Here is a 13,935-nt window from a genome sequence, read left to right on the forward strand (position 1 = left end):
CTTACCCAAGATGGCGCCCGATGTCTGCGCCTGGGGGTGAGAGGATCGTCAACCTATCGAGCCCTAAATCGGCTCAGAAAAGATAATAGAGGTCCCACAAGGGGCGAGCAAGCAAAAGGGTGTAAATTTGGCAGGTAAGAATGTATCACTTGTGCTGAGAGAGACAATTACGTGATATTAAAAAGCGGCGTTATTAAAACAAACTGAAGTAGCAATTCAGATTTGAGTGCCCTAGCTCCCGGCTTCTGCCTCAGGAGCATTAATTCTAGCCGAATTCTAGGAGCACCCTGCCCCTTCCGCAATAAACCATTTGGCAAGACAAGCAGCACAATCAGGCACCAGCACTTGAGTAGGTGTAATGAACTAGATGATGGCAAGGCAAAGATTTTTTTGCTACTGTGTTCTAAAATGGGTATGTGATAGAGTTCTGTTGATGATAAACAAACATCCATCCTTCAATCATTGATTTCAATAATGATGTAGGACAGATGCTGCATGAGGATTGATCTTCATGGGCAGTGAAGATGGCTATTGAGTACATCATCGGCCATGACAGATCCATCTTTGTAAAGAATCATTGTAACAGTGCTTACTGTTTGACATCATGGCAAACATGAAATCCTTTATTAATGGCATCTACAATGGAACAATGCTATTGATGAAGACCATGCCTTCCTTGATACGTATAGATATCCACACCCACAAACACTGAGCAATGACAGATCTAACATAGGGGATCGAAGTATTTAACACCATGAGCAAAAAACACAATCAACAATATATTTTGCAACTGGTCGACAAACTCATTCATCGAGGAATCACTCAGACACTGTCTGACATGTACAGTATCCGCCATGGTTAGCCAACAATAATTGACGATATCAGAAATTGCATATCTTTAGGGTATTCTGTTTTACGATTAAACCTATAATATCTGTTAAAATCCCACCAAAAGGGAAACAGCTATCATCAATGCAAACATATAAACACTAATAAACCCCTGCATACCCATAAACTGGCAGGGAGGACCACTCCAACAATGTCATGATGTTCAGTAAGAAGAGGTGAATGATCCCCACTTGTGTCCAAGAATTTCTTTATGAAAACATTTGAATGTATTGCTCTTAATTATTCTTTTTTAATCCAATAATTATCCTGTAAATCAGAGTCATGTGTGGGTGGGAGGTAATCAGATATCAAAAAGGTCAATGAGTGAAAGTGCAATACAGACCTTCTGTGCAAAAACAGTCTAACATATCCACTGGACACGTTGTCAATGGGAGGACACAACATACCCTGCATCATGTCTCTTTTAAATTAAATATATTATTTATATCATATCTTAAAAAAGCAAAATGTTTTATACACACTGTATAAACACACACTTGTCTATTTTAGGGGTTAGTTAGCTGAATAAACACCGATAAGCACTGATTCCAAAATGTTTCAAAAATACTGAGAAAACACCACTGAAATAGACCTGACAGTTTAAATATTTAGTAGCGAAAAAATACATTATTGGATTTGTGATGTGTTGCACACCTTTTAGAACTAAAGAAAAAATATTTATCATGTGAAATATTTTTGTATCTTTGTATGCTGTTTGTGCATATCCTATTACACATCATTGTCTGATTTGTCATATTTATAAATAAACAGTGCTGTGCAAATTCACCTTTTGTGATTACATTTATATTTATTACAGTTACACATAGCAACAAGTAAATTAAAGGTAACAAATAATTTGTAGGGTACATAGTGACTGCTACAATCACAGCTCAAAGTTGGCATTTGTATCACAATTGCTATCTTACCAGTTGCAATGATCATTTCAGTGTTGCACTTCTGTGCAAGTGTTTTTTTAGGAGTTTGCGACAGAATGAAATTGCATGGCACACCAACATTTTCTGATGTCCTTAGCTAGCCCCTTGATATGATAGTACAACATAGGTCAGAGACTAGTTGCCCATGGCTTTGCCATCTCAGAACAACATCAAGGCTGAATTTTATGCATTGGGCGGAATAACGTGTTTGGCATTACTGTTTGACACATGTTGCATTGGCTGCACACTTGAACATGAGCAGGTGTACCACAACTGGAAGCCTGTTCACTCTTTTAATATGCAGGTGGTTTGCACTGCTAGTCTTTTTGTGAAAGCAGTTCGGTCTGGACTCTTCCCACGAGGCACAAGGTCAAGACTGATTAGCACATGGCTGGGTCTGTACTGGGGTGGCAAAGTGAGCAAAAGAACGATGGATTAAACCCAGATCTCTTGACTGGGGGCGAATGTATGATTTATTCAGCATTCTGTCCATCATTTGTTTGCGTAGCAGTTTTCACCCTTAGTGAGATAGGTATGCCAAGACGTGGGTCCCTTGTTCACTGTGCCACTCAATTAAAGCTAGCCTGGCTGATGATGGGTAATACCCAGAAACCGGTCCCAGGATGCTTGTTTCCGGTCCAGTGAAGACCTGTCTTGGCAGTTCGGTCTGAACTGTTCCCATGAGGCACAGAGTCAAGACTGATTTGCATATGGCTGGGTTTAAACTGGGGTGACATGGTGAGCAATAGAACATGCATTTAACCCAGATCTCTTTACTGGGGGTGAATGTATGATTTATTCACTATTCCATGTATCATATGTTTGCATAGCACTTTTCACCCTAAGTTGGATGGGTAGCACTTTTCACCATAAGTGGGATGGGTATGCCCAGACATGGGTCCCTTGCTCATTGTGCCACTGGATTCAAGCTAGCCTGGATGATGAAGGTTAATACCCAGAAACCGGTCCCAGGATGCGTGTTTCCGGTCAACTGAGGACCTGGCTTGGCTGTTTGGTCTGGACTGTTCCCATGAGGCACAGGGTCAAGACTGATTTGCATATAGCTGGGTCTAAACTGGGGTGGCATGGTGAGCAAAAGAACAATGGATTTAACCCAGATCTCTTGACTGGGGCTGAAGTATGATTTATTCAGCATTCCGTCCATCATTTGTTTGCATAAGTCTTTTTGTCAACAGCGTCTACTCTACACAATGTCCTGTAGATCCAACCATGATTCAATTCTGCCTCACAAGAGCAATGTGCCACAACAGATGGCATACTTTGCACCAAGGTGAGCCTGGCTTGCTTCTAGGTTGATGTACATTACTGATGTGTGATAAATATTGGGTGGATTAAGTTGACTGACAACTAATCTGGTAAATATTTTGTTGTTTCCCGGATTTCTAGAAATACCCGAAGATATTGGTCATTAATACCATTGTGATACAACAACGCTAGGGGAGATATTTTACAATGAGGAATATGCCCACAGCAGGGGACACGTTGAGGGACATTAATTCTACAGAAAACCCACTTCAGATGCCTCAATAAGATCAGCAGTGCCTTGTTATAATCTCCGGGAAAGGTCAGCTAGATTGTTGCACTCTGCTGAACATTTCACTACATTGCTTTGCAAAAGAACATCCCACTCATCCCAGATGATGAGCACCAGACACATCCCTAGTTTGATGTTGAAGGTGGACAACAGGAAGATGACAGTAATGAATAAGATGAAGTAGACATGAAGCACGAACTAGTTGAGAACATATTTGCATAAAGATAGGTGTATGCATGTTGAAAGATATTGGTGACATGAATGTGGAAGAAAGGAAATATAAAAGAATAAGCTGCAACCTGCAGGAATTTTTCCTGTGTGCCACAACTTACATCTCTGTACCACTCATTTAGAAACATAAGGAAGATGTGTGCAGTCCATCTACCATCAGTTGGTGTACCAGATGAAGTCTGTAATTATTTCACACATGTAGATATTTAGTTTGAATGTGATGAAAAAGCTGTGTAACCATAGCCCCTGTATCCCCTGCAGTGCAGGTGCACCCCGAGCTGCAGAGGCATTCCTCCAGCACCGTGCACAGCGGTGGCAGAGAACTCTTTGCAGGGGGACCTCAATTTTCATTATGCCACTGTGATGAAATATATTGCTATGAAAATGTAATATTTATAGAACATGTTGGCAGTGTGAAAATCATTTCATGTTGCTGTTTGAACCATCCATGGAACTTTGAACTGATATGGGAATTGAAGATATTAGTAAAGGAAGGTGCCTGCACATTGACTGGGTGACACAGTATCCAGATACTGTATGCCCATTCCAAATTATGCACAGAATCAAAGGCTACAGGGGTGATGTCATTAAAACATAATGCTTCTGTCAGGAATCTCCATTCATTGAAGTGGCCATTGTGGTAATGCATTATTACTCTATTCACAGGGACGTTGTCTATATTAAATAACTATTTGCGGGGCCTGAGTGTAACACTGTCATGGGTTTGTAATGGGGTGTTTGAGTACTGACAGCAGAGCCAAATACAACTTCATGTACATTTTGGCAATATGATGTTGTGTACTAATCTGTACACATATTTTCACGCACGGTGTTGTTTTTAAATTACTTTTCGTTATTAGATAAGATGCAGTATTTTTTTGTCAATAAATATGGATCTCTAATGGATTTAGGTTTATATTTGTTTTATTCTGTCCTGCAAAGTGTAATCATTGCATGACTATTATAATGAAAATAATGGCACACGTGATATCATTTTTGAGAGTTTACCCCACAAGAGTTTACAGATGTCATAGGTATGCAAATGTGAAACTATATGTCAAGCTGTAGGCATTTATAATGTAATAAACAGTTACGCAAGCAATGTTTCAGTTGTATAATGTTTAACAAAAAAACTTTAATGTGTTTCAGTGACCAGGCACTGATATGGACCCTGTAGTACTGAGGTCCTTAATGATGCATCATGGTTGTTTTAATTTTTCTACGCTCTTGTACTGCTTCCCTACTCTAAACATGAACACACATGGTCAAAATAATGAACCTTTTCCCTTGACTTACAGAAAACTACTGATTGAGGCAGTGAGCTTGTTGGCAGTGGGGGTCTTTATCCCTCACCGCTGCCACCAAATGTTGGAGGCAGGAGTCCCTGACCCCTCGTTTCAACGTTAGGCTAAGTAAGGACATTGACTGAGATAGCCCTGCTCACCCCCTTAGTAGCTTGGCACGAGTAGCCAGGCTTCTCTCCAAGGCACAAGTGTACAATATGTGCAACCACACTTATAGCAACCCAACAGTGTCACCACAAATAGTCTCCACACAAGTTTTTATAAAATGAGTATAATCTTTATATAAGAAGTTATACGATATGACCACACAATACACAACCAACATATAAGAATGGGTAGTATTCCTTCTTGGTGGGTTGGTAGGTTCTAATCCCCAACCACACTTCTAACCAACAGTTAACTTACTTCTAACCATTTCCAAAAGGTTAAGCAAGTTGTATTGCTAGAATCACACACGTTGCAAAAGAAAACAAATACTGCAACGCGTAACAATATTCTCTTGTACTGTGCCACAGAGAAACAATGCCCTGCGTAGCGCCACAGTCATGTACTTTGCAATGAAGAAATAATACACTGCGCCACGTTATAATCAGGTACTGTGCGATGAAGAAAAAAATGCAATGCTCCACGTTACAATCATCTATTCTGCAAGGGAAAAATAAAGCTTGCACCTCGACACGCACCCTGAACGTCCGAGTCGCTCCTCTTCTCCCGGTGCACACGATGTCCAGGTGCTCTTCCCCAATGCTCTAGCTGCCCCAAGACACGCACTCTGCGCGTCCAAGTCTCACCTCTTCTCCCGGTGCACAGGATGTCTAGGTGCTCCTCTCCAATGCCCTGGCTGCACCACGACATGCACTCTGTGCGTCTGAGACTCACTTCTTCTTTCGGTGCACAGGAGGTCCAGGCACTCTTCGCCAATGCCCTGGCTGCACCACTACATGCACTCTGAGTGTCTGAGTCTCACCTCTTTTCCCGGTGCACACGATAACCAGGTGCTCCTCACCAATGCCCTGGCTGCACCACGACACACACTCTGCGCGTCCGAGACTCACTTCTTTTTTCGGTGCACACAACGACCAGGCGCTCCTCACCAATGCCCTGGCCTGCACCACAACATGCACTCTGCACGTGAGAGCCTCACTTCGTCTCCCCGTGCACACAACGACCAGGCACTCCTCACCACTGCCTTGGCCTGCACCACGACACAGACCTTGTGCATCCGAGACTCAGCTTACTACTGCGTGCCCACGATCATAAGGCACAACTTCTGAGGGTCTCAAGCTGCAAAAGCACGTCAACACCACGTTGCTTGGGACTTCTCCAGAAATTTTTATGAGCCTGCATTTCCAAACAGGGAGCCAGCTCACCTCGTGCCCTTGGGGTTACAAGACACAGTACAAACACAGTCTTCTTCAAGTAGGGGGACCCAACGCCTCCAAGCACAGTCCCAACAGCCTCTCCCTTGGTTAGAACTGCAAACTGCAGACCAGTCCCAGATCATGAAGCAATGATTTGTCTTTCCACAGCAATCTCTTCAGTTGCTCCTTTAGCAGAGGTTCCTCTTGACCACAGAATGGGTCCAAGCCTGTTCAGTCTCAATCCATTTCTGTTTTATTCAACATTCAGGGGTTTCAGCTCTCATAGTCATGCCCCTTAATGTCCTTGAAGTTCGTTTAGGCTCAAGGGTCCCTGACCCCACCCTAAATCAGTTCTGGGTGTCTCCTCCCAGTGTCACCTCTCTCCCTTTGATACTGGGGGTCTGGATCCTTAATCACTCAGCAGGAGATGAATCAATGGGTGTATAGCACCAGCCCAGGCTTCTCCTCCCTCTACTCCCCAGATGCACGGCAGTCCGGTGCCATCTCAACCCCTCCCTGGGTCAAGACCAATCCCAGCTCCTCTCACTTTCCAGATCCAGACAGTCAATCCACATTTCAGCAGAGACACACAGAAATGCTTAAAGCACCAAACTCAGCCACTTTCTAAAAGAGTGGTTTCTGAACACACAGTGGCAAAACCACATTTACAGAAAGATGTGTTATGACACTGTGAGTTCATACATACTAAACTTCACCTCTACATTATAAACTTACAGGACACTAGGCTAAATAACACAACACCCAGCCTCCCCCATTCTGCCCTATGGTCAAGATGGCCTTTCAGCAGTGAAAAACGAAATTGAGTGTTTTTCACTGTCAGGTCATAACACACCTTAGTATATGTCCTGCCTTTTACCTACACTTCACCCTGCCCAGGGATTACCCGGGACCTACCACAGGGCTGCAGCAGCACAATCATGCACTATGTTTTTTATCTTTTGTACAGAATCCAAATAAAATAAAGGAGAGAGAAAATAAACAAAAGTGTTGAGACATATCTGATTTATTGCCAGTAGCTGTGTCTCTGCCAATCTTAGGAGTTGGCATGTATATCATGACACCTGGTTGAGGATGTTATTAAGCACTGAATGTTATGAAATATGGGCGATAAAGCTCTATGTGATTTGGAAAAAACACAAAGGAACAAAGTCGAGGAAGCAATGGGTACACATTGATTATTTTGTCTGTACCAGAGGCTTTAAAAGAACAGATCCTGTGAGGCATATTTAGATATATTGAAAGCTAGAGAAAGTGACCAGCAGAGGAGGGAGGAGTGGATGGAAGGGGTAGAAGGTCATAGGGCAAAGTCTTGAGAAGTTTGGTTAAACAGAGAGAGTGAGTGAAGGGGACATTTATGTGTAATTATTAGAAGCAGGCATTAGAATAGTTCTTGAGCAAAGGAGAGGAAGAGCGTAAAGAGAAGCAGGAGGAGACAGACAAAATAGAGTGAAATTTATTTAATACAGACAAGGTGAAAGAAAAGGAAAATGCAGAGATAGCACGTTGTAGTTAAGCAGAAATACGGGATACAAGGGGAAGAGAAATAAGGGAAAGTGATAGGAACAATCTAACCTGAGTTGTGGCAGCTGAAGAACAGGGTGAAGGAGCACACCATGTTGGCAATCAGTGTAGGACTACTGATTTTTGTTGTGAGTTTCATTGCTGCACAGTTTTTCAAGCTTCAATGGTCCAGGAGTCAGTATCCCCCCGGACCAACACCGCTCCCCATCATCGGCAACCTGTGGACCATGAAATTTGAGCTTCGATATGACTTCCTCATGCAGGTACCGTATATGTGGAATTAGTAGGATTCATTGTGTAACTGACTTAGAAAGAGTTTGCATCAAACATGCCCTAGGCTGATCAACTTGTGTGCATGTCCCAACTTCAATCCCAGCCCCTACCCTCAACATCCACATCCCTGCCCATTGAAGAAATTATATCTTCCCCTTATCATCACTAGTTCTCCACCGTTTTGCTTTTTCCCCAACAGTGATGTCAGTGTGACAGGACAATCTCATCAGTCTCTTTGAAGTAATGGTCAGGCAGATTCCTTGTGCCCAGCTTCTAAAATAATTAAAGCAGATTATATTTTGACCATTCCCAGAACTACAAAGAAGGTAGTGATAATTCATAACACAACATTAATAGGTCTCCATTATGTTCTATAAAGTAAAATCAGAACCCAAGGCTACATAATAATTCACACATCCCTAAACCACCTTTTCATATACACAATAGAAGGAGTTGTGCACTTGCAGTGCAGGAGAAAGTCAATCACATCGTCATTGGTTGGGTAAATTTGCTTTGAAGAAATCTGCAATTTGTTTACTTGGTTGTACAGCATATACGTGAAGTTGTACTTGGTTCCATACGATTGGAGTTGGTTACCTTCAGACCTGTACTTGGTTTCAGGCGTTTTGAACTGTTCAGCATCAGGAATCTTATAGTTTCCATTTGGGTTGAGGGGGCTCTCCTCAGATCTATACTTGCTTCCAGAGGGGTTCAGATAGTCAGTGTTAGACCAGTTTCTGGGTCCATGTTGCGATCAGTTTCACATCTGTTCTTATTTCCTAGTGTTTTATATGGTCAATCTCAAATGTGTACATGGTTGTCAAGTAAATGCATCAAACGTTGCTATTCTAAGTCCTGTTGTGGGATTTATAGGGGATGTGCTTCATTCTAAAAGACTTAAGATCCTCTGTCTCAGGTCTGACCCTGATATCACTAGCTCCCGTGCTCAGTTTACCAGGAAGTTTCATCAACAGGTTTAGATGATGATGTATAGATCTGCACATGGGTACAAGGTGATCAGGTTTACGTCAGTACATGGCGATGCAAGGGAACGTGGGATCAGACTAGATCTATATATGTATTGGGTGATTAGACTCAAATCTGAAGATGGATATGTAAGAGTTCGGCTGATCAGGTTTCGAGCTGGACATGGTTATATATGAGTGCAGGGTGATTATATGTAGATCTGTACATGGGAATGTATGATGGACTACTCATGCCATTACCTCGCATACATTTACAAGGCGGACATTACAACGCTAATACCATTTCCACGCATACCTTTACCACACAAGTTTTTACCAGGAATATGCCTGTACCACACATGCCTTTACAGCTTTTAAATATATGGATATGTACATGATGATCATGTTGAGTACTGTACATGGTCTGTCTGAGTATGGAGAGATTAGGCTCACATCAGTATTTGATTATGTCTGGATTTTGGGAGATTAGGCTCACATCTGTGTGTGGATATCCTTAGAATATATAGATATCTGTGGGATTAGCAGGCTCAGATCTGTACTTTTGGTTATGAGGCTCAGATGTGTATAGGGGTATGCTTGATATTATAATTCAAAGACCAGTACATGATCTTGGATGGAAGGACCAATCACATTAACCCCTTGAGTTCTGGCCATGTTCAATTGACGTTGCGCGCACTACCTTGGTAGTGCTGCGCACGTCCGTGGAACGTCGCGGCCCCGCCCGCGCAATAGAACGTTCCGCACCAGCGCAGAACGTTCATCGCAGCGGAGGGGTTAATGTCCCTGTGTATGCAGACGCAGGTGCATACAGGGCTATGTTTGGAGTGACCAGACACAGATCTTTGCCTGAATCAGTGTGTGGTTACTAGGCAGAGATCTGTACCTGGCTCAATGCTCCCTTGTTCTTGGTATTTTGTGGAATAGCGAAACTCCTTCAGTACACAGTGTTCCAGAAATTAATTCTGCTCCGAGACAGAACTCTGATCTTCCTTCACCTCTCCTTATCCCTGTGTATTGTGTGTGTGTGTGTGTGAAAAAGGCACTGCAATGGAACCGCCTTACAAGGTTCCTGCTTGGCATTGACTTGGAAGTCCATGCTGTGCAGGAACATATGTGCATGCACAGAGGGGGAGGGCGCATGTTATGCCCCTCTATGTGCATCCACATGTGGTGGAGGCACATTGGGTCCTTGAGGGCCCCATTGTTTCCTCTCCTCCAAGGCTTACGTGGAGGAAGAACCTCCATGTAAACCCTGTAGCAGAGGAAACTCGTAATATGCTTCATGGGACCGCAGCAGTCCTGGCAAGGATATTGCAACCTCTGACTGCCACCCCAATGCCAGGAAAAAGTAGTTAGTTGGCAGAGCCAACTGTCCCAGAGAGGTCCGATTGGCCATCTCCTAATGGGGCAGATGGACAACCGGTGTGGCGGTGGCGGAATCTGCAGCGCCACTATGAGTCTGGCCGTTGTCAGACGGTCAGACGCGTGGGCCCTTAGGCCCAGATTACGACTTTTTGGAGGAGCAATGGTGTGGCAGTGCAAACTGTTGAGCCCCGTCTCCGACAAAGATTTCCGCGGCCAGATCACTACCTTTTATTAGTAGTAGTCTGGCAGGGGGCAGCATAGCGGTCCCATAGCAATGCCTCTATTGAAGGCTGTGGTGCCTTTGAAAAAGGCACAGCAATGGGACCAAACAACAAGCCAGGCTTGTAATTGGGTCTTTGAGTTTTTGGCAACCCAACTGGTTTGAAACCCAACCCTAATTATGCGCTGCAATAGATGTACTAAGTAATTCATATTTGTCTTATATATATGTCCTTAAAATTTACGATGCAGATGCCCTTTTGTGACTCCATGAAAATTCATGAACAGAGCCCTGAGAAGTGACAGCAGACTTCAATCCCTGCATTTGCTTCAATGTGTCATTTTTTTCAGCAAGCAGTCCCTTTCCATAAAGGGAGAAGGCTGTTCAAGAAAAAATTGCCATTTGGTGAATGAGATCAGGTTGATCTTTAAAAATCCTAACCACTGGCTGAATGAAACTCTCATTCCAGATGTATGGATGTCTCCTCTTCATGGGTATGAAGCAATTGTTTTAGAACTGACATTAGCGAAGACCCTTATGATTTTACTAAAATATGTATAATATACCTGCATAAAGGAGCTTTCTCCCACTTCTCTTCGTCCACTGGTCTTTTGTTGTGTCATTCGCATTTGCCTCCACTCACTAGCGCTTACAGCATGGGGCAATGGGTCAGCCTATTTAAGCGACCATTTGACTTCACTTTGAGTGCCTGCAATTTGCTCTTTCACATGGTGACATCTGCACACAAGGTAGTTCCCTTTAGTGCCAGTGTTTTTGTTTTTACATTAACATTTCTTTAGTGTTGCCTGATGTGATAGCAGGATATCTTTGAAGTGAGCAAAGGGCACCTTCAAGCTTTATCAGTTCCTGTAACCTGCCAATGATGTTGTGCTTTATTTTTGTTTATCTGACTGCAGGTATTCCTGGACTTAGTGTCACCAATGGTACTTTAATGAACTCTTCACAGGAGGAAAACCAAACTTTAGCTTTTATCTACATTTTTAGATTTTTATTTGTAGCACACTTGTAACTCTTTTATTTAAACGTAGGGTGTAATTTGGGTTTTAGTTTCTAATATTTTATTCTGTGAACCCTCTTTCCTTCCACTTTTCCGTCTTCCTTCTTGTCTTCACTCTTTCATTCTTTTTTCCTTTCTTTCTTTCCTTTTTTCTTAATTTACCTACTTCTTTTGTTCTTCTTTTTTTCCTTCATTTGTCAAATCTTTGTTTCTTTTTTGGCTTCTTTTTCCCTCCTGCTGCCTTCTTTGCCTTCTTTCCTTTTTTATTTCCGGCCTTCTTTTTTATTGTTCTTTTTTCCTCTTTTACTTCTTCTGTTCCTTCTTTCCTTTTTCTTCTCTACTTTCTTTCTTGCCTTTTTCACTCTTTCTTACTTTTTGTACGTCTTTCTTTCTTTCTTTCTTTATATCTTTCTTTCTTTCTTTCTTCCTTCTTTCTCTCCTTCTTTTTTCTTATTTCTTTCTTGCCTTTTTTGTCTTATATCTTTTTTCTTCTTTTTTTCTTTACAGCATGGTGCCCTTTCACAAGGACACATCCACACACAAAGTGGTTCCCTTCAGTGCTAGAGAGCACGTTTGTAATGTGGATGCTTCAGAGATCAAAAAACATATTTGCCTTTAGCCAATTCTTTTTAGAACAAAAAAGTTTTGCAAAAACCATGTCAAAATACAACAAGAATTGACAAAGGCTACCGGCCATACCCAGACCTATTGTCTTTGCCAATACATGTTAAAATAGCAGTAGCATGAGCATGCTTAGGGAGGGACATACTATTTTTATTGGTGTCTTGAGCTGAAAATATATTCAGCTCTAATCTTCAATTTATATCCCCACTGCATGCAGCAGGTCTAGTCTTGATTCTTCCTCATGCATCATTAATCCACCCCCAAACACTGCCTGTCACTTTACCTTACTACCTTACTGTAGCAGGCTTTCATCCTATTTTTCTTTTTGTCAAGTCTTTACACATTTTTCTGCCTCCTTCTTTCCCTTTTGTGAGTTTCTCTCTCTCGTGATCTACATGACACCATACTCCGCATCCTTTTTTTATGTCATCTTTTCAACTGACCCTACTCACCAAAGAAAGTTGCAAACACTCTTTGAACACTTTGTTAAAGTGTTCCACAGCAACATTAGTCTCTGGGTGGTACTATGCAGCTTTCTTGTTATCTATTCCTCTCATTCTTAGAAACTATTCAACCACAGCAGAGGTAAATTGGACCCCGTTATCCGTAAGAACAGAGGAGGTCAAAACATTCCCTCTCAAACAATTCTTCTTCATAAAAACGGAGCACCTCTTTAGGTTCAACTAAATTCACCACTTGTATTGCTGGCCATCACAAAAACAAATCAATGCACACTAAAACATATTTGTCCAAGGATTGCACTCTCACTGGCCCTAGAATGTATAGAGCAATATATTCCCACAGCCCAGGCACCTGTTCCCTTATGAACATAGGCTGTGATCTACACTTTAACCCCTCAGATCAATTCACACACTCCAGACACTCCCTATACTTCTCTTTCCACCATCAAAGCCACAGCTGGCCACCAGTACGCTTCCCTGATTCTTTTTTTAGTCTTGGAAATACCCATATGGCTAACATGAGCCCCACATCAAAACTGCTTCCTCAGATTCTGAGGAGGAATCAACTTACTTCCTCTCAATAATATTCCATCAAACACAGCCAACTCATTCCTTACTTGCCAGAAACCAGCAATACCTTCATCACTTTTATGCAAATTTGACCATCCCCCATTCACTGACCACATCACGTTCTGCAAACAATCATCCTTTGCCAGCTCCCTTTTCCACTCATCTTCAAGTAGCACGCCTTCAGTGACCAAACACACACTCACTTATTCCTCAAAATCTTCCCCCCAAAGTAATCTCCACATTCTTTATCACAATCGTTAAGAAACAAGCACAGCTGTGAGATACAGTCTGCTTGTAAAGTGTGTGTCCCAGGTACATATGATACCACAAAGTCATACTCATGAAGAGATACAAGCCACTTTAGAATATGACTCAAAATGTGGTCAATGCCTTTCTTGTTGAACACCTCTCTCAAAGGCTTGTGATCAGTTTTGATCTCAAACCTGGGGCCCCACAGAAATTTCTTTAATTTTCTAATGGCCCAAAATACATCAAGAGCCTCCTTCTCATTTACTAAATAATTGCTTCCAGCACCCCCAAACGTTAGCAACACTAACAATATAGTTCTACATTTCCCACCAGACTTCTGCAGCAATACTGCT

The 13,935-nt window shown here is 42.2% G+C and overlaps 1 protein-coding gene across 1 annotated transcript in view; it reads left to right on the forward strand.

Moving 5' to 3' along the window:
• The first annotated feature begins 7,684 nt into the window (after nucleotides 1-7,684).
• The window catches only part of LOC144790677 (cytochrome P450 2J2-like), a 133,622-nt gene continuing 127,371 nt past the window's right edge, over nucleotides 7,685-13,935 (forward strand). The window contains exon 1 of the mRNA XM_078665402.1: nucleotides 7,685-8,079. Coding sequence (XP_078521528.1) covers nucleotides 7,909-8,079 — 171 coding nt within the window. The 5' untranslated portion in view covers nucleotides 7,685-7,908. The remainder of the gene's footprint in view (nucleotides 8,080-13,935) is intronic.

This window comes from Lissotriton helveticus, chromosome 11 (genome assembly GCF_964261635.1).
Source record: "Lissotriton helveticus chromosome 11, aLisHel1.1, whole genome shotgun sequence".
Taxonomy (NCBI): Eukaryota; Metazoa; Chordata; class Amphibia; order Caudata; family Salamandridae; genus Lissotriton; species Lissotriton helveticus.